At 41.2% G+C, this 25,858-nt stretch overlaps 1 protein-coding gene across 1 annotated transcript in view; it reads left to right on the forward strand.

Annotated features, from left to right (window-relative positions):
• The first annotated feature begins 9,272 nt into the window (after positions 1-9,272).
• HCFC2 (host cell factor C2) overlaps positions 9,273-25,858 on the forward strand; it is a 42,011-nt gene continuing 25,425 nt past the window's right edge. The window contains exons 1-5 of the mRNA XM_030821282.1: positions 9,273-9,532; positions 10,984-11,132; positions 12,731-12,891; positions 24,330-24,538; positions 25,630-25,714. Of these exons, the coding sequence (XP_030677142.1) occupies positions 9,370-9,532; positions 10,984-11,132; positions 12,731-12,891; positions 24,330-24,538; positions 25,630-25,714 (767 nt within the window). The 5' untranslated portion in view covers positions 9,273-9,369. The remainder of the gene's footprint in view (positions 9,533-10,983; positions 11,133-12,730; positions 12,892-24,329; positions 24,539-25,629; positions 25,715-25,858) is intronic.

Below are 25,858 nucleotides of genomic sequence, written 5' to 3' on the forward strand. Positions count from 1 at the left end.
AGAGTAGATCTGTAGAAGTAAATGGAAAATATCCTTGCATTATATGAATGGGGTCCCTGGCACTCTGTCATTCTGCAGCCTGGCATATGCTAAAGATGGCAGAGAATCACCACAGCAGCCCTGAACTAACTACTTATGGAAAATCTTGCTATGTGAGGAAAATAAACCCTTAAGTGGTCAACTAAGTTTGGTTAGATTTAGTTACATGCCTGAGTGCAACCCCATGCAATATGTATGCATTTCACATGCATTTTATATTTGTGGTATCATTTGTCAACAAAACATGTATCTCAGTCACTATTATTCCATGTTTATTTCTTACTAGTTGAAGGTCAGATGTTCATCATTTCTTCTTGCTAACTGGGTCTTCCTTGACTGAGTATATAACTTTTAGATAAGGTCCTAGATAAAATCTATTAAAGCTGATAAGGTTGCCTGGGAGGAAAGGAATAAGTCTTTTGTAGTAGTACATGAATTACCACATTGGGTCAGGCTGACAAGTCTCTTTGCCACGTTTGTCTCCCATGGCTGGGCTCCCAGATCACACATATGGGGCAGGAATTACCATAGCAGCCTCAATTCCCTCTCTTTTGCCTGGTGTGGGTCAGTTGCAGGTCATCTTCTTGTTGCACTGAGCTTCGGTGCTCTTGCTTTCCCCTGCTACTCCCTGAACTGCAGCAATTGCTCCAGCACCTGAGTCTCACACTTGAGTTCCCTCTCTCCCGCATGCTGTAACTGTTTTTCTTCCTTGGCCCAGTTCCCTGTTCTGGCAATTAAGTTAGGTTCTATCTAGCCTGGAGCCCTGCCTTGCTCTTGCCAGCTGCCCTCTCTATGCTTTGGCCATAGCTTCAGCCAAGATCCATGGCTGGAGCCCTGCAATCTGTAAACAGACCTCTCAGACACCATCTGTTTCCCTCACCTCGGCAACAGTCCCTGTCCAGGATCTCTGCTGTTGAGTTCTGCCCACTTGCTAGCACTCCCCAGAATCTCTTCTCAGACCTCTGGCAATAAGCCTTTGGCCCTTGGCCTGAGTCCTCAACTGAGATTAAAGACATTGCAATTTACACTCTTGGCTGAAAACACAGGACTGTCTGCCACCTCCAGCACCAGATTCTCACTCTAGGGTTGACTTTTTGGCCTGCAGCTCAGGAGGAGGAATAGAAAGTGTAGAAATATAATAAAACCATGATAATGATAGAAATAAAATAATCTACTACTTATTAAATGCTAACTACATGTCAGACATTGCATAAGTATAGCACAGTCCTTGCTTGGCATGGCAACAGCACAGATTTCAATTAGCACCGTTTAGTGATGTAACACAAGTCCTCCAATAATACAGTTCAAATTTCAGTTACCACAGTATATTAACTGTGAGTAATTGCATAAATACAAGCTTTGCTGCCAGGTTTTCAGTCCACAAAATTACTATGCAAATAACAGATGCACGCCATGGTCAGTGACCACAGCACATCACTTCATTTGTAGTCTGCTGGTGACTGGTCACTGGACATCTGTTACTTAGTTATGCACAGACAGCAAAGCATGTAGTTGTGTTGTCTCTTTATCTCCAAGTAACATTTTAAAAAATGGACAATAGAATTTGCCAATAAAGATAAAAGTGAAGCAAAGAAACAAAAGGTGATTATTGTGGGAGTGAAGTTCAAATCAAAGATCACTGGAGTTACAGCAGAAATTGGTGACCATGGGAATGCTGACATTGCACTGTTCAACTCCAGATGGGCATCCAGAGAGACTTAGTAAAGGTAAACTTATGAACATAAATAAGGAAGGAAGTTGTAAGGAAAAGGATAAAGATGTTCCAGAAAGTGACATGGGCAAAAAATTCACATTAAAGGAATGCTCAAAGATATCTCACGACATTGAAAGCACAAAGGAAAACTTGGAAAGGAGGCTGGGCATGGTGGCTCACACCTGTAATCCCAGCACTTTGGGAGGCTGAGGCTTGAGCTCCGGAGTTCAAGACCAGCCTGAGCAACATAGGGAGACCCCGTCTCTATAAAAAATAAAAAAGTTAGCCAGGTGTGGTGGTATGTACCTATGGTCCCAACTGCTCAGGAGGCTGAGGTGGGAGGATCGCTTTAGCCTGGGAGGTCAAGGTTGTGGTGAGTTGTGATCATGCCACTGTACTTCAGCTCAGATGACAAACACCCTGTCTCAAAAAAAAAAAAAAAAAAAAGCAAAACACTTTAATTCTCAACATTTCTGTTTTAAATTATGGCATAATAAAGAAATATTAGGTTTATAATTTTTTTCATTTCTCTATGTATTTATAACCAATAGTAAGAAAGTTTTTAATATTTTGACAAAAAAGTTTTTAAACATCACAAAACAATTTTAATTTTTCCCACTGATAATTGAGATCACTTGGAAGGGTGTTGGCTTGCATATCATGTTTACAGAACAGTGCTATCATGCAAAGTGAAGACTGCCTGTACTTTACATATATTATTTCATTTACCTATTTCTTTCTTTCTTTTTTCCCCCCTTGCTAGGTCGCTGCCCCATTTTCAGCACTAGATGGTGCTGAAACCCACGTTTGCCTCCATTCTAATAAATAATCAGTGCCCCTCATCCTTAACGGGGGATATCCCAGTAGTATAGGAAGGCTAGCTAGGGGTTCAGTGTCCATGGGAGCTATGGACCCAACCTCCTACAGTGTGGTGCTGCTGACAGCCACTCTGATTTGGTGTCTCCATCTCTTTTTGTCAAGTTACACAGCAGTTTCCAGAGCTGGGATGGTAGTCTCACCTCTCCTCTTTGTCTCTGGCTGTTCTCAGGGATATTTCTCCTCTAGGGACTGCTGATGCTTCTAGTGGTTGAGGCAGGGACAAGTCTCCTGCAAGGAAACCCAAGACTGTGGAGAAGCTGGTTGTCTATGCCTTGATCTCACTTTTTACAGTGTACAGACTGTGAGTTGGGGGAAATTTTCATGTACTTGGTGCCTGGCAGACTGTGGGGAGGGGATTACAGATATGGAAGTCTGATTCTCTTACCATCTGCTCAGAGTTTTTTAAACTTCTCTGTGGCCCCAGCAATTGTCTCATCCTCATATTTGAGTTCTCAGATATTGCTGGTGATAATTTCAGTGTTGAATATTAGTTTTGGGTTTTCCATTGGGGGGTGTGAAGCCAACTTGCTTCCTTGCTGCCACTTTGGAACCATATTATCTCATTTAATCCTTTGACAAACCCTAAGAAGCAGATGCTCTTATTATTCCCATTTTATAGACAAAGAATCTGAGGTTCAAAGAGGATAAATAATTTGACCAAGGCCATACGACTAGTTAAGTAGCTACAACCTATTGGGTCTTAAAGCCCATGATCTTAACCCCAAATGAAATAGTCCAGGTAAATGACTCTGGTGGGTGTTTGATATGGAGGAGTGGGCAGAGAGGAGAGGAAGTAGTGAGAGATGAAAGTAACGTCTCTAACATATGCCTAAAAAGTCTAGAGCAGCACTGTTCAATACAGCTTTCTATAATACGACAGATGCCCCCTTACCCAAGGAGGATACATTCAAAGACCCCCAGAGATGCCTAAAACTACGGATAGCACCAAATCCTATATACCTCTAACTAAGACAGCTACTCAATGATGAATGGGCAGGTGGCACATACAGTGTGGAAACACTGGACCAAGGATGATTCACATCCCAGGCAGGTAAGAGCGGGACAGTGCAAGACTTCATCATGTGACTCAGGATGTTACACAATTTAAAACTTACAAATTGCTTATTTCTGGAATTTTCCATGTAATATTCTCAGACTGCATTGACTGTGGGTAACTGAAACCATGGCTAAAGAGGGATTCCTGTATATGTATAGAATACATAATATTTATATAATCTATAATAGAGAATTAATGTATCTATTCAACCCTGGTATACATGTAGATATACATGGACTTCAGGATCCATCTTTTCTTGATCCTCCAGGACCTTGATCCACCAAATCCCAGCTCTTTCTGAACAGACCTACTTGCCCTATGGGATGTAATTTCCAGTAGAGCTGCTCTACTTCACTAAGTCCTCAGGAAATTAGGCTCCTTCCAGCTCACGGTACAAGATGGCTGCTCCAGCCCTAGCCATTACATCTACATTCCAGCCAGCAGGAAAGAGTAAGAGAAAGGAAGGTTCCCTCCTCCAGAACACATTCTGGAACTATATACGTTACTTTTGCTTACAATCCGTATGTCAATATTTAGCCACAGGCCACAACTAGTTGAGGAAGTTTGGGAAATGAGTTTTTATTTAGAATGGCCATGTGCCCAGCTCAGAGTCCAGATTCTGTTACTGAAAAGAAGAGGAGAGCAGACATTGGGGGTCTTCTTGAAGGAGAGTGGGTACAGTAGTCTGGGAAAGTTCTTATTTGTTTGTTTGTTTGTTTTTTTCCTTCTCAGCCTCAATAATGAGAGGTAGGCAAGGAGAAGGTTGGAAATGATTGCTGGTTGTGCTCTTCCAACCTTTTGTTTGCAACTGGATCCTTCTGGGCCCACAAGTCTCACCATCCAAAATAATAACAATTTACACAGTACCTCTCTCTACTTGCCAGCCATTGTTCTTTCTTTCCTTACATGGCCAAGTCTCTGTAAAGAGTAGACTACACATGTTATCCGCATTTTCTAACTCATGCTTCAGTTCTCTCTGGCTTCTTTCCCTCCCACTCCATTGAAAACATTTTAATTCTAGGCCACTACTAACCTCCTAATTTGCAAATCCAACAGTTGCTTCTTCATCCTCTTCTTCCCTGACCTCTCTGTGGCTTTTGGCTTTCCTTACCACTTCTGCCTCTATGAAACCCTCTTTGTCTGTGGCTTCTTCGACATCACCCTCACCCAGTACCCTTTTAACTTCTCTGGCTACCTATTCTCTATTTCCTTCATGAGTGCCTCCTCTTTTCTTTACCCCATCAATGCTGGCTTCTTCAGGGTGCTATTTTCTATCCCTCTTCTCCAAACTCTCCTCCTAGGTTGTTGTTTCTAAACTACAATCTTGAAGTTTCAAAGACTGAAGGTACTTTACTGTGAAATGGGGACCTATTTGAGATGCCTCTCTCAAGGAGAGATTACTCAAAACTGCTCTACTAAAACATCCTTCCCATTGGATTATGTACTTTGTCATATATTGAATTGTATCTCCCACAAAAGATATGCTGAAGCCTTAACCCACTCTACCTATGAATATGACTTTATTTGGATATGAGATATTTGCTGATATAATCAAGTTAAGATGAGATCACAGGATGAGCCCTAATCCAATATAACTAGTGAATTTACAATAAGAGGAGAAGAGGCTGGGCGCAGTGGCTCACGTCTGTAATCCCAGCACTTTAGGAGGCTGACGCAGGAGGATCGCTTGAGCTCAGGAGTTCAAGACCAGCATGGGAAACATGGTAAAACCTCATCTCTAGAAAAAATTTAAAAATTAGCCAGGCATGGTGGTGCACACCTATAATCCCAGCTACTCTGGAAGCTGAGGTGGGAGGATCACTTAAGCCTGGGAGGTGGAGGCTGCAGCAAGCTGAGATTGCACCCATTGCACTCCAGCCTGGGTGACAGAGCCAGAACCTGTCTCAAAAAAAAAAAAAAAAAAAAAGAGAGAGAGAGACAGACACACAGGGAGAACACCACGTGATGATGTGATGGAGTCAGAGATGGAGTGATTCATTGATAAGCCAAGGGCTGCCATGGATTGACAGCTGCCACCAGAAGCTAGAAAGAGGCATGGAAGCATTCTCTCCTACAAGTTTTGGAGGGATCACAGCCCTACTGACACTTGGATTTCAGACTTATACATCCTTCAGAACTGTGAAACAAAACATTCCTATTGTTTCACAGCAGCCCTAGAAAACTAGTACACATTTCCTCATCAACCTGCAGCTCCATATCTAAGCCACCAGTTATAGCTTGCAATCTCTTTTGTCTTAAAAATATTTTGCCTCAATTTTTCTCCTAGTTCAAGGGTTCTCGGGCTTTCAAATATCATAGACTAGTTTTTTTAAATTTGAAGTTCAACATTAGGGTTGGAACTTTTGATTTTTTCCTTTAACCTTGTGCTATAAGGGCATTAGAAAAAAACTACCGTCTAGGCACAAAACTCTCAGAACAAAGTACAGTTCTTTAAATTAAACACTTTAGGTTTTATGAAAAACTCACTGCTTTATTCCAACTCTTCCAGTTTTACTTCAGATCCATAAAAACTTTATTATGGCAACATTTAAGAGCCTCCTATGTTATGTATGTGACACAGAAAAATATTAATAGATAAATATTCATAACCTCTTTTCTGTTCGCAGACATCTTATTTCTCCCTCCCTTTCCAAATTCTCTTTGGACATATTATGAAACTGGGCTGGCCGGGCGCGGTGGTTCATGCCTGTAATCCCAGCACTTTAGGAGACCAAGGCGGGCGGATCACCTGAGGTCGGGGGTTCAAGACTAGCCTGACCAACATGGAGAAACCTCATCCCTACTAAAAATACAGAATTAGCCAGGAGTGGTGGTGCATGCCTGTCATCCCAGCTACTCGGGAGGCTGAGGCAGGAGAATTGCTTGAACCTGGGAGGTGGAGGTTGCAGTGAGCCAAGATCATGCCATTACACTCCAGCCTGGGCAACAAGAGCAAAACTCCATCTCAAAAAAAAAAAAAAAAAGGGTTAATACTCAGTGAGAGGGAGAATTTAAGAAGCAGAAGCTAAAAAGAACAGTGAAAATTCCTTTTGGGGTTTTCTGTTTGTTTGTTTGTTTTTTTAGACAGAGTTTTGCTCTTGTTGCCCAGGCTGGAGTGCAATGGCACCATCTTGGCTCACTGCAACCTCTGCCTCTCAGGTTCAAGCGATTCTCCTACCTCAGCCTCCCAAGTAGCTGGGATTACAGGCATGCACCACCACGCCCGGCTAATTTTTGTATTTTTGGTAGATATGGGGTTTCACCATGTTGGCCAGGCTGGTCTCGAATTCCTGACCTCAGGTGATCTGCCCTCCTCGGCCTCTCAAAGTGCTGGGATTACAGGTGTGAGCCACCGCGCCTGGCCTGAGAATTCCTTTTTAAAAGGTAGAGATTTATCTCTCAAAAAGAAGCTTAGATAGATGAGAAAGTGGAGAAGCATGCTGAGGTTTAGGGGAGTTGGGTAAATGAAGCATATAAGAGAAATTGAAAATGGTAAAAGAATAGGAAAAAAGAGTTTTAGGAAATTTACCATACAGTATCTGTGTTCTCCTTTCAGTACCTCTTGAGAATCTGAGGTAGGGATTTAAATTGCTTTCAATTTTTTCTTCCACTGGACTTGTATCTCTTATTTATCTTTCTTTAATAAAAATAGAGATGGGATCTCACCATCTTGACCAGGCTGGTCTCAAACTCCTGGGATCAGTGGATCCTCCTGTCTCAGCCTCCAAAAGTGCTGGGATTACAGGTGTGAGTCACCATGCCCAGTCCTTTTTCAATTAAAATTTTAAAAAATAATTTGTATTGTGGATATTTAAGATATACAATATGAAGTTATGATATCATATAGACCAGAGGTCCCCAATCCCCAGCAACCAGTCCTCGGCCTGTTCGGAACCCCCATGACCTCCTGAGCTCCACCTCCTGTCAGATCAGCCGCGCATTAGATTCTCATAGGAGCTCGAACCCTACTGTGAACTGCCCATAGGAGGGATCTAAATTGTGTACTCCCTATGAGAATCTTATGCCTGATGATCTGAGGTGGAACAGTTTCATGCCGAAACCATAGCCCCCATCCCCCTGCCAAGTCCATACCACCCACTCCCCTGCGAAGTCCGTGGAAAAATTGTCTTCCATGAAACCGGTCCCTAGTGCCATAAAGGCTGGGGACAGCTGATACAGACAGTCACAAGGTTACTATAGTGAAGCGTATTAACATATCCATCATCTCATATAGTTACCACCAACCCTTTTTGTGTTTCTGTGGCAAGAGCAGCTAAAATCTACTCATTTGGCATGAATCCCATATGCAGTGCAATTTTATTCCTAATGGACTTGTGTGATTATGTGTAGGACCAAATCACAGGGCAGTTAGGCCTTATTAAGTGTTGCATTGGCTGGGTGCGGTGGCTCATGCCTGTAGTTCCAGCACTTTGGGAGGCCGAGGCAGGAGGATCGCTGGAGCCCAGGAGCTCGAGCTTGCAGTGAGCTCTGATCGCGCCACTGCATTCTGGCAACAGAGCCAGACCCTATCTAAAATAAATAAATAAAAATAAAGAGTTGCGTATGACTGCTATCAGAGGCAGTATGGTATAATGGTTGGATATGACTGCTATCAGAGGCAGTATGGTATAATGGTTGCATATGACTGCTATCAGAGGCAGTATGGTATAATGGTTGGATATGGCTGCTATCAGAGGCAGTATGGTATAATGGTTGGATATGACTGCTATCAGAGGCAGTATGGTATATGATTTAAGGGCTTGGGGGTTCTGGAATCAGAAGCCCTGTGTTTGAATCCTGGCCCCAGTCTTTTTTTCAACACCTCTCCTTTGTGTCCATCAGAAAATTACTTTACTGCACTGTGCCTCATTTCCCCACCCATGAAAGGGAGATAACCTGGAGATAATCCAGGAGCCACCTCACTGGATTGTTGGATGGATATGAGTTAATACACATGAGGCACTTAGGGCATGCCAGGCTGTGGACAGCCCTCACTTGTTAGCTAGCAATGAAACAGAAACCTACAAACCATCTCTCCTCTGCTTAAGCCAAACAAACCAAAAACACCTCTTGTGGCTCACGGTTCCCAAGCTTCCTGTCATGGCTCCCCACAAAGCTGCCTTCGGTTCGCCTGACAGGCTTTGGTAGCGACCTTCCCTGCCCGGGTCCCAGCCGCGCACGGGAGCAGCGGCTGTGGCGGGGGCTCGCGACGCAGGCTCCCGCCCGCACCCTCCCTTGCGAGGTCCCCGCCCTGCGCTCCCAGCTCTTCGCACCTCTACCTGAGCTTCTCTCACGTTGCTTGTGAGACTGCCTCGCCCACACATCCTAGATGCTCAATTAAAGTGGACGTAAAGGAAGATGCTGTGCCTTCTCCCCAAAATACCGAACGGGAGGCTCTGGGTGGGGATGGGAGACGTGGTCAGTGGGAAGCGTCCTTCCACCCTTAGGTGCGTTGCCCCGAGTGGCCGCTGGCCACGTCGCCTGGGATGGGGGCGGGGCTCCCCTGTCAGGACCCCCCTTCCCCAGTGTCTCTCCACTGCCCGCGGGCCTCCAGCCTGGCCCCCGGCGCCCGCGGCCACGTGACCCCAGCACAGCTGGAGGCGGGTCCCCGCCCTCCCCAGGGAGCAGCGGGTTGAGGCGGGAGCGGTGCATTGTGGGCAGAGGGGCGGGGGTTGGGAAGATGGCGGCTCCCAGCCTCCTCAACTGGAGGCGAGTTTCTTCCTTCACGGGGCCGGTCCCCCGCGCCCGGCACGGACACCGAGCGGTGGCCATCCGGGAGCTGATGATCATCTTTGGAGGGGGAAATGAGGGCATCGCGGATGAGCTGCACGTCTACAACACGGGTAGGCGCGGCGGCGGCTCGTCGGCCCCGCCTGCTGGAGCCGCGGAGGGGGAGGGGAGGCGAGGCGGCGGCCGCGGCCCTGACAGCTGTCACCGCCCGGTCACTGCTTCCTTGGGCGGGCGGCGGGGAGCGCGGCTCAGCTGGGCGGCCCGGGTCCCGCAGCTCTGTCCCGGACGGCAGCTCTGGATCTCCGGGGCCCGCGCGGCGCAACGGACCACGAGCGGGGCGCACCGGCCTTCAGGCGGGGGATCCCGGACGCCCCCACCCCAGCCCGACAGGCGGACGCAGGCGACAGAAGACCGTGTCCAACCGCCTGGACCACTCCCCGAAATCTCGCCCCTGTCAAAAAACAAAACCCACTCCAAATCAAAGTTCCTTAGGGCCTTTTCCGTCTTTGCCTGCCTGCCTTCCTTGGGAGGAAGACCATCTAGGGGTGAGGAGGGAAAACGAGAGGCCTTCTGGCACTCTCGCCTCAAATACAACCCGGTGTTTGGCAGGTAACGGTCAAGAGCCCCTCCGTGGGCCGCGCCCTAAACCGGCTGGGACGTGGTGAGGCGGCCTTGTGTTCTGCATACTCGGTGTGGGCGCCCTTCTGGACTGGCCCTCGGAAGGAGGACTGTCATAACTTGAGCACCACTGCAGATCACACGTGCCCCTGGGCAGGGAGCCCCTATCTTTGAGGACCTCTGTGGAATAGAAAGGAGACTGGAATTTAATTTTTTTTCCCCCTTGTAAATGCTCAGGCTGTCACAAGCAATCTTTTTGGTGTAAAGACAGTGATGGAATTTTGGGTCTACTTCATGACCGATAACTTTTCTTTGACCAAACAACTTAATCACAGGAATAATTTGAAGGTTAACAAAATAGTGGAGTCTGAGAAATTTTATTTTTTTCACCCTCTTCTCCTCCCAGCGCTCCAGCATATGAAGGTAAAAAGTTACTGACAGTTTGGTCTTAGTGTAAAATCCCTGTCTTTGGAACAAATTAGACCTGATTTGAATCTTGCTCTGCCAGTTGCCCAGGATCAGCGCTAAAGTTACTAAACCTTTTTAAGCCTCACAATTTTCAGTTGTAAAATGGAGATTTTTATACTCACCCAGCAGGGCGTTTTGTAAGAATTAAATGATACAGATCAGGGTTTTTCAACAGCAGCACTCTCGACCTTTTGGGCCAGATAATTCTTTGTTGAGGTGGGGGGAAGCTGCCCTGTATTGCTCTGTACATTGTAAGATGTTTGACAGCATCCCTGCCTCTACCTACTAGATGCCAGTAACAGCCCCCTCCAGTTGTGACAACTAAAAATGTCACCAGACATTACCAAATGTCTTCTGGGGGGCAGAATCATCCCCAGTTGAGACCCACTGATATTGATGATATATATAAAGTACTTGCTGATAGTATATGATAACCGTTGTTTGTTATAATCAGTTTTAATTTTATTTTGGCAACTAGCTACGAATCAGTGGTTTCTGCCAGCTGTTAGAGGAGATATCCCTCCAGGCTGTGCTGCCCATGGATTTGTCTGTGATGGTACCAGAATATTAGTATTTGGGGGAATGGTTGAATATGGAAGATATAGCAATGAGTTATATGAGTTACAAGTAAGTGTATTTAATATTGTTTCATTCTGAGGCTTTAATAATGATATTGTTCATAATTTTTCAAAAGATTGCAACATTACTAACACTGTTTAACACATTTTAATATTATTCAAATAATGTAAACTTCACATTTTATAGCTTTATAGAAAATGTTTCCACTTCACTTAAAAGCCAAAGTTTCCTGGCAAGTCTTTTTCCCATACTCAGTGCAACATTTATAACATCAAGATATCTGTTACGTAGCATCATTTGTACATGTTATATATTTAGGTTTTTGTATCTTAGTGCAGTAGAAACTTTAGCCTGCAACAGGAGCATCTGGAGAACCTGTGAAAACACAGATTGCTGGGTCCTACCCAGAGAGTTTCTGAGTCAGTAGAAGGCCATGAGCATTTGCATTTCTACCAAGTTCCCAGCTGCTGATGCTCCTGGTTTCTAGAGTATACTTTTTTTTGTTTGTTTTGAGATGGAATCTTGCTCTGGCACCCAGGCTGGACTGCAGCCGTGCGATCTCAGCTCACTGCAACCTCCATCTCCTGGGTTCAAGCAATTCTGCCTCAGCCTCTTGAGTAGCTGTGACTACAGGCACGCGCCACCATGCCCAGCTAATTTTTGTATTTTTTGTAGAGACAGGTTTTCACCATGTTGGCCAGGCTGGTCTTGAACTCCTGACCTCGGGTGATCTACCCGCCTTGGCCTCCCAAAGTGCTGGGATTACTGACGTGAGCCACCATGCTGTGCCGCAAGTTCTTAAGTATTAAGTACTGCAGGACTCACAGAGGGATAGTTGGCATTGGTATCAACTGACAGATTCACAACTTTGAATAAAACTTTCCACATTTGGAAAATCGCCGTGCCTGGCCCCTAGGCTATTCTTTGAAAACCACTGCTTTAGTGTTTTAGAAATTGTTAGCCTCATACTAATATTTACTACACCCCTCACCTTGACAATACATACAAAAGAGGAGTAACAGTTTCCCATAACCTTTCTAAATTTGAGTCTTATTAAACCAGACTCATAGCCCTTGTTGACTTTTCTTCCTGATCTGTGCCTTATCCCTAGGGTGGTGATCATGCGGGTGTCTGCTAATTGGCAGATGTGAGTGGTTATACCTATTTACAAGCAACTCATTGCAAAAACAATTTCAGCTAAAGAAAACATCCATGGTCAGAGAATAAGTTTTGGAATTTGATGTGTTAAATGAGCTTTATGTTTACCTTTAAAAGGTTAAAATATTTACCATTCATGGATTACCTTATTTCAGAAAGTAAGAATATATAAATTACATTTAATCTTGAAGCTATGTATAATACTTTATTTTTCATTTGGAAAATACTTTAGAACTGTTAGTGTTTATTATTATATGCTAGTTTGCCATGGAAATCTGTGAATATGGAAGAGTAACTTGAATGTCTACTGGAACATATATTTTAACTCCAGAAGTTAGCTGGTTATTTGTCATTTGTCTCAAAAGTAGTTTTTTAGTACCTTCTGATGGGATTTGGATTAAAATGTATTGATATGATGTTGCACTACGGACAATATAGGAGTGCTTTCTTGATTTTGTCTGATTGTATTTGTGCCCTTTTTTTTTTAGGCAAGTCGTTGGTTATGGAAAAAAGTGAAACCCCATCCCCCTCCTTCTGGTTTACCTCCTTGTCCTCGGCTTGGACATAGCTTCTCTTTATATGGTAACAAATGCTATTTGTTTGGTGGCCTGGCAAACGAAAGCGAAGATTCAAACAATAATGTTCCCAGGTATGCTGACCCTTTCAGACCAAATGCTTATTTTGTGATTTAGAGTAGGAACATTTTATTTTTTCCATCTTTAATTTTTAAAAGGGATGATGCTTAGCTTTTTGCATTTCAACCTAACAGTGGACAGATTTGTGTGTGTTTGTGTTTTCCTTAGTCCCTGGAGCATATTTGTTTTCAAAACTGTGTCTTTTCTTCAGAAAGCATTGGAGCTAAAAAAAAAAAAACCGTGTCTTTCTAATGAGAAATCATCTTATTAAATTAATATTAATGTAACTGCTTGTATCAATATATTTGTATATATTGAGCCATAATGCATTTTAGCTACCTCATAAGTGATAATGAAAAGTAACAGATGGTTATTTTAAAATTAGATTTCTCTGGGAATTTGGCAATAAAACTCTGACTTTAAAATGAAAGCTATCATTTCCATGTTTTATACAGGAAGCTGTTAGAGTAGTTCACACTAGCATATACTTTTACAATCAATTCTTTCCTCCTTTTTCCCAAACAGAATTAATTCACTACCTCTTTTCTTTTCACATCGTGTTTTGTTTGTTTGTTTGTGTGTTGAGTTCCAATAAGCCTTTATGAAACAGCTCGTAGGCAGGTTTGGTCCACAGGGTATAGTTTGCTGGCACAGATTGTAAGTAATGGGGCTATCTACATTGTTGACCCCTATTATAGCTAATGTTGGTTTTGTCTGCCAAGAATTCCTCTTTCCTTTGGGGAATTATACTTTTCCATATAGTTTTTTTTAATAAATTTTATTTGTGTAAATTTAAGGTATATAACATGATGGTATAAGATAGATATTTTGTATATATGTTAAAATGGTTACTATAGTGGTAATATATCCATCATTTCATATAGTTACCCATTTTTTTCTGCCTGGGGCATGAGCAGCTGTAGTCACCACCAGGCGTTGTGGCTCATGCCTATAATCCCAGCACTTTGGGAAGCCGAGGTGGGTGGATCGCTCGAGCCCAGCAGTTCGAGATCAGCCTGGGCAACATGGCAAAACCCCATCTCTACCAAAAATACAAAAAATTAGCTGGGCATGCTGGCACGAGCCTGTGGTCACAGCTGAGGCTGAGGTGGGAGGATTTCTTGAGGCTGGGAGGTGGAGGTTGCAGTGAGCCGAGATCGTGCCATTGCACTCCAGCCTGGGTGACAGAGTTAGACCCTATCTCAAAAACAAACAAACAAAAAATCCTGAATACAATGCATTATTATTAACTGTAGTCCTCAAGTTGTACATTAGATCTGTCAATTTGTTTATCCTAGGTATTTGCTACTTTGTATCTTTTGACCTACATTTCCCCATTTCCTTCCCTTCCTGTCACCCTGACCCTGGTAACTACTGTTTTATTCTCTATTTCTGTATGTTTTACCTTTTTTGTTAAAAAAAAAAAAAAGAAAGATTTCACATATGAGATCATGCAATATTGTTCTTTGTGTCTGTCTTATTTCACTTAGCATAATGTCCTGCTGCTCCATCCATGCTGTGGCAAATGGTAGTATATTTTTTTCTGTCTTTTTTTATTTTTTATTTTTATTTTACTTTAAGTTCTGGGGTGCATGTGCAGAATGTGCAGATTTGTTACATAGGTATACATGTGCCATGGTGGTTTGCTGCACCTATCAACCCATCATCTAGGTTTTAAGCCCCCCATGCATTAGGTATTTGTCCTAATGCTCTCCCTCCCCTTGCCCAGCAACCCCCGATATGCCCTGGTGTGTGATGTTCCCTTCCTTTTGTCCATGTTTTCTCATTGTTCAGCTCCCTCTTATGAGTGAGAACATGCAGTGTTTGGCTTTCTGTTTCTGTGTTAGTTTAGTTTGCTGAGAATGATGGTTTCCAGCTTCATCCATGTCCTTGCAAAGGACATGAACTCTTTTTTTTGAGACAGAGTCCCGCTCTGTCAACCAGGCTGGAGTGCAGTAGCGCAATCTCGGCTCACTGCAAGCTCCGCCTCCCGGGTTCACGCCATTCTCCTGCCTCAGCCACCCGAGTAGCTGGGAATACAGGCGCCCACCACCACGCCCTGCTAATTTTTTGTATTTTTAATAGATACTAACATGGGGTTTCACCGCGTTAGCCAGGATGGTCTTGATCTCCTGACCTCGTGATCTGCCCGCCTCGGCCTCCCAAAGTGCTGAGATTACAGGCTTGAGCCACTGCACCCGGCCGAACTCATTGTTCTTTATGGCTGCAATATTTTTTTCTTTTTAAGCCCGAATAATATTCACATAGTGTTTTGATCACATTATCATTCTAGCACTCAAGCTTTGGAGATTTAGAGTCCAAAGGGCTGTTTTCTGATTCAGGGCTTATCATGTGTGTCCTTTAGAGCAAATAATCTAAGCCTGTTTCCTTCACTGTGAAATGGGAGTGATTAAATACCTGTTTTATAGTGTCATTGTGATAGTGAAATAAGATCATTGGTATAATTTTCAAAGCACTTTCAGGTTGCCATAGCATATAATATGGTAGAGTTATCAACCATTATAATGTTTTTTTACCTGCATTAGATTGATGGTAGGATCTTAACTTTTTTTCCAAACTTTTTTAAAATATAGAAGTACTAAAATATCATGGAAAATTTGGAAACTACAGAAAAGGAAAAAATTTATCCCACTACAGTAATCCAGATACTTTTACTTTTTTTTTTTTTTTTTTTTTTTTTTTGAGACAGAGTCTCGCTCTGTCGCCCAGGCCGGAGTACAATGGCGTGATCTCAGCTCACTGCAAGCTCTGCCTCTCAGGTTCACGCCATTCTCCTGCCTCAGCCTCCTGAGTAGCTGGGACTACAAGGCGTCTGCCACCACGCCTGGCTAATTTTTTTGTGTTTTTTAGTAGAGATGGGGTTTCACTGTGTTAGCCAAGATGGTCTTGATCTCCTGACTTCATAATCCACCTGCCTCAGCCTACCAAAGTGCTGGGATTACAGGCGTGAGCCACCATGCCCGGCCAATACTTTTACTTTTAACACGTGTCTTTTTAAAAATTTTTTCCATTAAACAGGTTTTTAAAATAACACTGGTAAAAGGTCAAGAAATCAGAAAGTGTACAGTGTTCTTTCAACAGCACTATCCCCCAACATAGGCAAATACACATAATTCAATTTGATGTACATCTTTTGGAACCTTTTTCATGTAACACTTTTCATGTACCCTTTTTCATGTATTAGCTTTTGTTAGGTTATTGTTTGTAATGGGGCAGGCTTAAGGGTATTCTACTTCAGAGGGCCAGTAAGTGCATACAATTACATACAATGCTTTTTAAAGCCTGTGTTCAAAGCACACATTCATTTCTGGTCACATTCCATTGGTCAAACCAGCCATATGGCCAAGGCCAGAGTTAGTGGTCTAAGGATATATACTGTGCCTACCGGGAAAGAAGAGTTGGGAACACATTAATACGATCCTCCACACAGACCTATCTATTTTCTTTTCTTTTCTTTTTTTTTTTTTTTTTGAGAAAGGGTCTCACTCTGTTACCCAGACTGGAGTGCAATGGCACAATGTCAGCTCACTGGAGCCTCCACCTCCCAGGCACAAGTGATCCTCCCACCTCAACCTGTTTAACTTCTTAAGAAATTCTACCAAATTGTTTTCCAAACTGACTACACTATTTTACATTCCCACCAGCAATATATAAGGGTTTTACTTTCTTCACCTTGGCTAATACGCATTATTGTCTGTCTTTTTTATTGTAGCCATCCTAGTGGGAGTAAAGTAGTATCTCATTGTGGTTTTAATTTGCATTTCTCTAATGACTAATAGTGTTGGACATCTTTTCATGTGCTTTTTAGCCATTCATATATCTTTGGTGAAATTTCTATTCAAATATTGTGTCCGTTTTGAAATTGTTAGTTTTCTTATTATTGAGTTGTAACAATTCTTTATATATTCTGGATATAAGTTTTATGTTTTATTTTATTTTTTAATCAGAAATGTGATTTGGCCAGGCATAGTGGCTCTTGCCTGTAATCCCAGTACTTTGGGAGGCTGAGGCCAGCAGATCACTTGACCCAGAAGTTTGAGACCAGCCTGGGCAACATGGCAAGACCCTGTCTCTGCAAAACATTAGAAAATTAGCCGGGTGTAGATGGGTGCCTGTGGTCCCATCTACATGGGAGGCCAGAGCAAGAGGATTGCTTGAGCACAGGAGGCCAGGACTACAGTGAGCCATGTTTACATCAGTGCATTCCAGCCAGGGCAACAGAACAAGACTCTGTCTCAAAAAAAAAAAAAGTAAAATTTGTGCAAAAAGGCTTACTGGGATTTTGATAGGGATTTCATTGATTATATATCAGTTTGAGGAGAATCACCATCTTAATAATATTGGGTCTGCCAATTCATGAACATGGGATGTTTCTCCATTTATTTAAATCTTTCAAATTTTCTCTCAGCAATATTTTGTAGTTTTCAATGTATGTGTTGCTCTTTCTAATTTTGATAAATATATTCCTAAGTTTTTTATTCGTTTTAAGGATATTATGAATCGATTTGGTTTCTATTTTTTTTTTTTTTTTTTTGAGATGGAGTCTCGCTCTGTCACTCAGGCTGGAGTGCAGTGGCGCGATCTCAGCTCACTGCAAGCTCTGCCTCCCGGGTTCACCCCATTCTCCTGCCTCAGCCTCCCGAGTAGCTGGGACTATAGGCGCCCGCCACCATGCCCAGCTAATTTTTTTTGTATTTTTAGTAGAGACTGGGTTTCACCATGTTAGCCAGGATGGTCTCGATCTCCTGACCTCATGATCTGCCCACCTTGGCCTCCCAAAGTGCTGGGATTACAGGCGTGAGCCACCGCACCCAGCCGATTTGGTTTCTTAATTTCATTTCTGGATTGTTCATTGCTAGTATATAGAAACACAATTGGTTTTATTGTTTATCTTGTATCCTGTGACCTTGCTGAATTCATTTATTATTTCTAATATTTAAATAGATTTCAATTTTTTTATTATCGTTGATTCTTAGGAGTTCTTTACATATATATATTTTTATATGTTCCAAATATGTTTTCTAAGTCTTTGCCTTTTTTTTTTTTTTTGAGACGAAGTCTAGCTGTGTCACCCAGGCTGGAGTGCAGTGGCGTGATCTCGGCTCACTGCAGCCTCCGCCTCATGGGTTCAAGCGATTCTCCTGCCTCAGCCTCCTGAATAGCTGGGATTACAGGCCCCCACCACCATGCCCAGCTAATTTTTGTATTTTTAGTAGAGGCAGGGTTTCACTTTGTTGACCAGGCTGGTCTCGAACTCCTGACCTCATGATCCGCCCGCCTCGGCCTCCCAAAGTGCTGGGATTACAAGCATGAGCCACCATGCCCAGCCCGCTTTGCCTCTTTTAAAAAGGGTTTTCTGTTTAGTTTCATCATGTTTGACAATATTTTCTTCTATGGCTTTCTGGTTTTGAATCTTGCTTTGAAAGACTCTCCTTCAGGAAAATTATAAAAATAAATTTTCTATATTTTCTTCTAGTTAATTCAGTTTTGTTTCTGTTTAGAACATTAATACATTTGTGATATGCTTTTGTGACTAGTATGAGGCTTTTTACTTCTTTTCCTAATTGATTTTCAATTTTCCCAACACCATTTATTAAAAAAGCCATTTTTTCTATTGATTTGAAATTCCATCTCTGTCATATCTTAGTTCTTGTATAAATGTGTCTTTCTAGGCTTTCTAGACCAGGGGTTGCAAACTATATCCTGTGGGCCAAATGTGGCCTGCTGTCTTTTTTTTATTAATAAAGTTTTATTGGAACACAGCCATCCCCATTCATTTTGTATTGCTGTTGGCAGCTTTCATGTTGAAACAGCACAGTTGAGTAGTTGCAATAGATTTTATGGCCTATGAAGCCTAAAATATTTACTATCGGACCCTTTACAGGAAACATTTGTTGATTCCTGCTCTAGACTCTATTCTGTTTCATTAATATATTTACCTTTCTATCATTAATTGTGGCATTTGCTATAGGTTGTTGGTATGTGATTTTAATAACATTAAAGACATTTTCTTTTCTTTTCTTTTTGAGACAGAGCCTCACTCTGTCACTTGGGGCTGGAGTACAGTGGCATGATCACAGCTCTCTGCACCCTCGACCTCCTGGGCTCAGACAGTCCCCCTGCCTCAGCCTCTTGAGTAGCTAGCTGGGACCACAGGTGCATGCCATCACGCCCAGCTAATTTTAAAACTTTTTTTTTCTTTTTCTTTTTCATAGAGACAAGGTCTTTCCATGTTGCCCAGGCTGGTCTTGAACTCTTGGGCTCAAGTGATCCTCCCACCTTGGCCTCCCAAAGTGTTGGGATTACAGGCGTGAGCCGCCATGCCTGGCCAAAATGTTCTTAAATTTCCAGCTTACTAGTTTTATTTTTCTCTCTTTTTAACAAGAAATGTATATTTTATATATTTCTCTCTTTTTAATAAGAAATGTATATAATGTATAGTTTAAATTCATTTTGGAGCTTACTGTGTCTCTCCTTTAATCCATGAATTTTGTGAATTATTTTAATCGAGGTTCTGAAATATGAGCCACCTTTTTATTCCTAGTTAAATCTCATTTTATTGTGTTACAGAATTCTTTGCTGAATCACATTTCTAACATTTATTTATAATACCTATATTTATTAGTGATTTTGCCTGTATTGTCTTTATTTGGGGGAGTAGGGTGCTATTGTAATCTGATTTGAGTATCAGGATTATGTTATCCTTGAAAACATAATCACGCCGGGCGCGGTGGCTCACGCTTGTAATCCCAGCACTTTGGGAGGCCGAGGTGGGCGAATCACGAGGTCAGGAGATCGAGACCACGGTGAAACCCCGTCTCTACTAAAAATATAAAAAATTAGCCGGGCGTGGTGGCGGGCGCCTGTAGTCCCAGCTACTCTGAGAGGCTGAGGCAGGAGAATGGCGTGAACCCGGGAGGCGGAGCTTGCAGTGAGCCGAGATTGCGCCACTGAACTCCAGCCTGGGCGACAGAGCGAGACTCCGTCTCAAAAAAAAAAAAAAAAAAAAAAAAAAAAAGAAAACATAATCAGGGTTATGTTCTGAGGTCATGGAAAGCCCTCCATCTTTTATTATATTTAAATAACTTAATTCCTTGAATATTTAGTAGAAATTTTCCATATTTACCTGGGATTGGTATATGATCTTTGATTGCCTTTTCAATTTCTTCTGTAAGTATTGCTCTATTTAGGTTTTCAACTGTTTGTAATTTTTTGGTAATTTTTTTTTGAGAAGTTACCCATTTATCTAGATTTTTAAATTTATTTCTAAAAGTTATAAGACAGCAGGTGTGATGGTACACACCTATAGTCCCAGCTGCTTGGGCGTCTGAGGCAGGAGGATCATCTGAACCCAGGAATTTAAATCTAGCCTGGGCAATATAATGAGCCCCTGTCTGTAAAAATAAAAAAAAATTATTTATTTAAAAATGTTTTAGTTATAAAGACAATTCTCTCTATCTTTAAAATCTCTATATCTGTTTTTATATCTCTTTTCTTATCCCTAAATGTTAGTTTTGTCTAATCAGACTTGCTAGTGATTTGTTATTTTATTTATTTCAAAGAGCCGTTTTTTTGTTTTATTGACTGTTTTTCTTTTTAGTTTATTTTCTTTAACTCTTTAACTCTATTCCATTTCTTCCAACTTTTGTTCCTAACCTTTTTTTTTAGAGACAGGATCTCATTCTGTCACCCAGGCTAGAGGGTGGTGACACAATCATAGCTTACTGCAGCCTTGAACTCTTTGGTTCAAGCTATACTCCCACCTCAGCCTTCTGAGTAGCTAGGACTAAGGCACATGCAGCCATGCCTGTCTAAATTTTTAAGTTTTTTGTTGAGACAGGATCTTGCCATGTTGTCCAGGCTGGTCTTGAACTCCTGGCCTCAAGCAGTCCTCCTACCTCAGTCTCCCAAGGTGCTGGGATTACCCGCTTGAGCCGTCACGCCCAGCGTCTTTTAAACTTCTAGTAGTTTGAATGCTTTTTCTAACTTCTAATAATTTGAATGCTCATTAGTTCATTTTTTTTCAGTGTTATTTTCCTGTGATTATATCTTTGGCCGTATCCCATAGGGTTTGATACATACTGCTTTTATTGTCATTGATTTCTATTTTCTCTTTAAAAGTAGTTTGCTACAATTTTTTAAAGATCTCAAAGTGGAAAGTTTTGTTATTATTGCCAATATCTAGTTTTATTATATCGTGGTCAGGAAATGTGGTCTACAAAGATGTGCTTGTGCCTATTTCACAGTCAATTTTTGTGATTCCAGAGGTGCTCATTAAGACCATGAGTTCTTTACTGTGTACAAGGTTCTTTATCTATTAAATCAATGCTTTATGTATTTATTATTATTGATTTTAGAGATCTGTTCTTGCTATGTTGCTCAGGCTGGATAACTCCCAAGCTCAAGTAATCTTCCTACCTCAGCCTCCTGAGTAGCTGGGAGTACAGGCATGTGCCATTGCACCTGGCTCTCTTAAATGAATGTTCAAAGCTTTTTTATTTTGTGAGTCTAGGTCTTATCAACTTTTGAGTGACATGCTCAAGTCTCCCACTGTGATTGTGGATCTGTGTTTTGTTTCTTGTATACCTAATTTTCAACTTGTGTACATCGTTTTGTTTTAGATTTATCTTTTGTAAATGGGGCTAGTAGCCAATATGAACTGGATAGCATACTGGCTGATGTCCATTCTCAACAGTTTAAGCCTATGCCACATTAGTTTTAGATAGTTTTAATATTATCCTTGATTTTCATAGCTTATAGTTAGATTTGGGGTTCTTGTATTTTGTTTCCCCTGCATTCCTGCCCCCACCACCAACCCTGACCAGATTTTGTCTTATAATAGGGCAGTTTTATTCTGCCCTTGTATTTTGTGTTTTCCATCCACTCTCCTTTGTTACCTTTCCTCCCTTTTCTTGCCTATGCCAGATTTTTTTAAGTTGTGATGAGGGAAAACATTTGCATATGTATATGTATATGTGTGTTCGTGTACGTGCATGTTTATACATCTGTATCTGTGTGTGTGTGTGTGTGTATATATATATATGTTTATATAATTTTTATTTCCTGTTCTGTGAACTGTCAGTTTATATCTTTTTATCTGTGTCTATTGTGTGAGTAGTCATTATCTGGATTTTTAGGAAAATTTGACCTTTTTTTCTGCAACGTGTACTAAACTTTTTAAGTTTTTTTTTCTTTTGACATTGTTTATGGTGGGGTTTTTTTGTTTTTTGTTTTTTGTTCTTGGTTTTTTTTTTTGAGACAGAGTCTCACTCTGTCACCCAGGCTGGACTATAGCCATGTGATCTCGGCTCACTGCAACCTCCACCTCCCAGGTTCAAGTGATTCTCTTGCCTCAGACTCCCAAGTAGCTGGGATTACAGGCACCTACCACCACGCCCAGCTAATTTTTTGTATTTTTAGTAGAGATGGGGTTTCACCATGTTGGCCAGGCTGGTCTTGAACTCCTGACAGGTGATCTGCCCGATTCGGCCTCCCAAACTGCTGAGATTGGGCATGAGCTGCCGCGCCTGGCCCCTGGCCTGTTTTTTTTTTTTTTAAACTATCTTATTAACTGCTTTCTATATACTATACTTTGCTTTTTCTTCCCATTTGTTTACTTTTTCCCTATTTATTATTTTTCTTTGTTTCCCTCTAGTGATTTGAGAATTATATGTGCTAATTTTGTGCATACCTTAGTTGCTTGGAAATTAGCACACATTTACAATGAAAATATCCTGTCATTCTTGGGAATAAATTACTGTCTTTTTTTTTAACATTCTTTTGCCTACCTCCTTTTTCTGTATGTTCCGTATATTTTTGAATCTTATTCCAGGTTATGTTAAATATTAAAAATTAACTTTGTAGTAAGTTTTTCTTAGTGGTTATTTAGCTCTCATAACCACAGATTTGAACATCAGTTTAGATGTAACCATAAATTACTACCATTTCTCTTATTCAAAGTATTATTTCTTTATTATTTATTTATGTATTTATTTTTGTTTTGAGATAGAGTCTCGCTCTGTCTCCCAGGCTGGAGTGCAGTGGCACAATCTCGGCTCACTGCAAGCTCTGCCTCCCGGGTTCATGCCATTCTCCCACCTCAGCCTCCCGAGTAGCTGGGACTACAGGCGCCCACCACCACACCTGGCTAATTTTTTGTATTTTTGTTAGTAGAGACAGGCTTTCACCATGTTAGCTAGGATGGTCTCAATCTCCTGACTTCATGTCCCACCCCCCTCAGCCTCCCAAAATGCTGGGATTACAGGCGTGAGTCACCGCGCCAGGCCTATTCAAAGTATTCTTAGATTTATTTTTCTTTTTCCTAGATAACATCCTAGAATTATTTTCCCCAAAACAATTATGTAGCTAAACTTTGAAGTTTTATATGTCCTGAAATGTTATAAATTTTGCCCTTACACTTGAATAATAATTTTGTAGGAAATAGATTTCTACAAAAGTCATTTTGCTCAAAACTTCAAAACATCCATGAAACTTAGTGCCAGTTTCTAAAGTTAAAAAGCTATGTAGGACATTGCTATGATATTATAGTGAAAATTTTAAAAGTTACAAAGCAGCATTTTTAGTATGCCTCATTTATCCATATGTGTTTATCCATAGACAGAGGTGTCTTAAGGGATATTTACCAAAATATTTTCAATAGTGATTGTTCTGGTTATCTAGTGCCATACAGTAAACTGCCCCAAAATTTAATGATGCAGAATAATAACCATTTGATTATGTTCATGGATTCTGTGGGTCAGGAATTCAAATAGGCCACAGGAGGGATGGCTGGACCCTCAGCTGAGAAGGCTTGAAGGGGTGATTTCTATGTCTGATGCCTCAACTGCGATGGCTGAAGGACAGACTCAGCTGGTTCTGTCACCCTACAAACCTGCATATGGCCACCCAGATGGTAGTTTTATGGGAGTTGAACTTCTTACATGGTGGTTCAGGATTCCAAGAGTGAGTGTTCTAGTTAAGCCGTTTAGGCCTTCTGTGACCCAGCCTCAGAAGTCACATAGTGTGCTTTCACCATACCCTATTAATCAAAGCAGTCACAAAGCAGCCCAGAATCAAGGGAAGGGAACATAGACCCAACTTCCTGATGGGAAGATTGTCAGAGGATTTGTAGCTATGTTTTAACACCAACAGTTGGCAAGTTGTCACTAATAAGAGTGTTGGCTAAATGATGACAGGAATTATTTTTAATCTCTTCTGCTCACTACTGAGCCCCAGAAGAGTGCCTGGTACATAGTAGTGTTTGATAAGTATGTATTGTACGAATGAGGTTTGGGGTTTCTGCTGTCCTAATGCCTTTCTGTACTATATGAACTTTTCACAGTAAGCACATTTTATCTTTATAAATAGAAATAAAATGCAAATAAAGGGTATGTATTATCTGAATGTTTTAATTTTTTCTATGATATCCTAGATATTTAAATGATTTTTATGAGTTGGAGCTACAGCATGGCTCTGGTGTTGTGGGTTGGAGCATTCCAGTGACTAAAGGGGTTATGCCTTCTCCAAGAGAATCCCACACAGCTGTTATATATTGCAAAAAAGATTCTGGAAGTCCTAAAATGTATGTTTTTGGTGGAATGTGTGGTGCTCGCCTTGATGACCTATGGCAGCTTGACTTAGGTAAGTTTAACTTGCTTCAGGCTCAGGAATAGGGCAAATTAAAAAATGCTTTGAAAAATATTATTGATTGCAGTGTTTATTGAGTTGTACTTAGATTTGTAACCAGCACTTGTAGCCCCATTGACAGCTTATGTGTGATATAAATGATTGCTGATAAATCAGATTGAGAAAATGAATATTTGGTTTATGATAGTAACTCTCTTGTGCGTTCTGTAAATAGGGTTACCGTATGTCCTGGTTTACCTGGGATGATTCTGGTTTATGCTTATTGTCTTGTGTAATTATCAATAGTACAATACTCCTTTTCACTCTGAAAAATGTCCTGTTGGGGATGATAACTTGATATGGTTACCCTATCTACAAGAAATGTAGCATTAACAATGTTACTCGTGGTCAGTAAAAAACCCTTAGGTAGTTCTTTCTAAAGGGATCCTAGGAATGAATGATTGAAGGGTAGTGTGCCTCTCACCTTTGACTATCTTCTGTCCAGTGTACTTATTTAAAATGGTAAAATCTCTAATATTGTTCTTAATTCACAATTGGTGGCACCCTAAGCACACTTATTTATTACAAATACAGTCATCCCTTGGTATCTGTGGAGGATTTATTCAGGACCTCCCCGATACCAAAATCCATGGATGCTCAAGTCCCTGATATAAAATGGTGTAGTATTTGCATATTCTCCCATATACTTTAAATCATCTCCATTTGAGATTACTTGTAACACCTAATACAATGTAAATACTATATAAATGGTTGTTATACTATATTGTTTAGGGAATAATGACAAAAAGAAAACATGTTCAGTGCAGCCGAAGTTTTTTTGTGAATATTTTCAATCTGTGGTTAATCGAATCCATGGATGCAGGACCCATGGATACAGAGGGCTAACTGTACTAACATTGAGTGTAAATAAATTTCTGATTGGCAGTTTATGTAAGCTGGAAATGTTTAAGATAATGTTCAAATAACTGTTTTAAAATACTTTGTTTCATTTTGGTAAGTCCTTGTTTTATTTTTTAAAATTATGCAAGTTGAGGTAATTTACTGTTGTTAGATCAAGTTGCTAATATAATTATTTTTACTTTTAGAAACTATGTCATGGTCAAAACCAGAAACTAAAGGGACAGTGCCACTTCCACGAAGCCTTCATACAGCCAGTGTTATAGGAAACAAGTATGGTGGTTTTTTGTATTTTGCTTCTGTTTTTTTTTTAAAAAACAACTTAAGAAGCACACAAAGAAAGTAATGCTAGTAGTTTCTTGGAAATAGATTATGAAACTTAACAAAGTTTGATTGTGCTTACTGAAGCTAAAATAA

Source organism: Nomascus leucogenys, chromosome 10 (assembly GCF_006542625.1).
Source record: "Nomascus leucogenys isolate Asia chromosome 10, Asia_NLE_v1, whole genome shotgun sequence".
NCBI lineage: Eukaryota > Metazoa > Chordata > Mammalia > Primates > Hylobatidae > Nomascus > Nomascus leucogenys.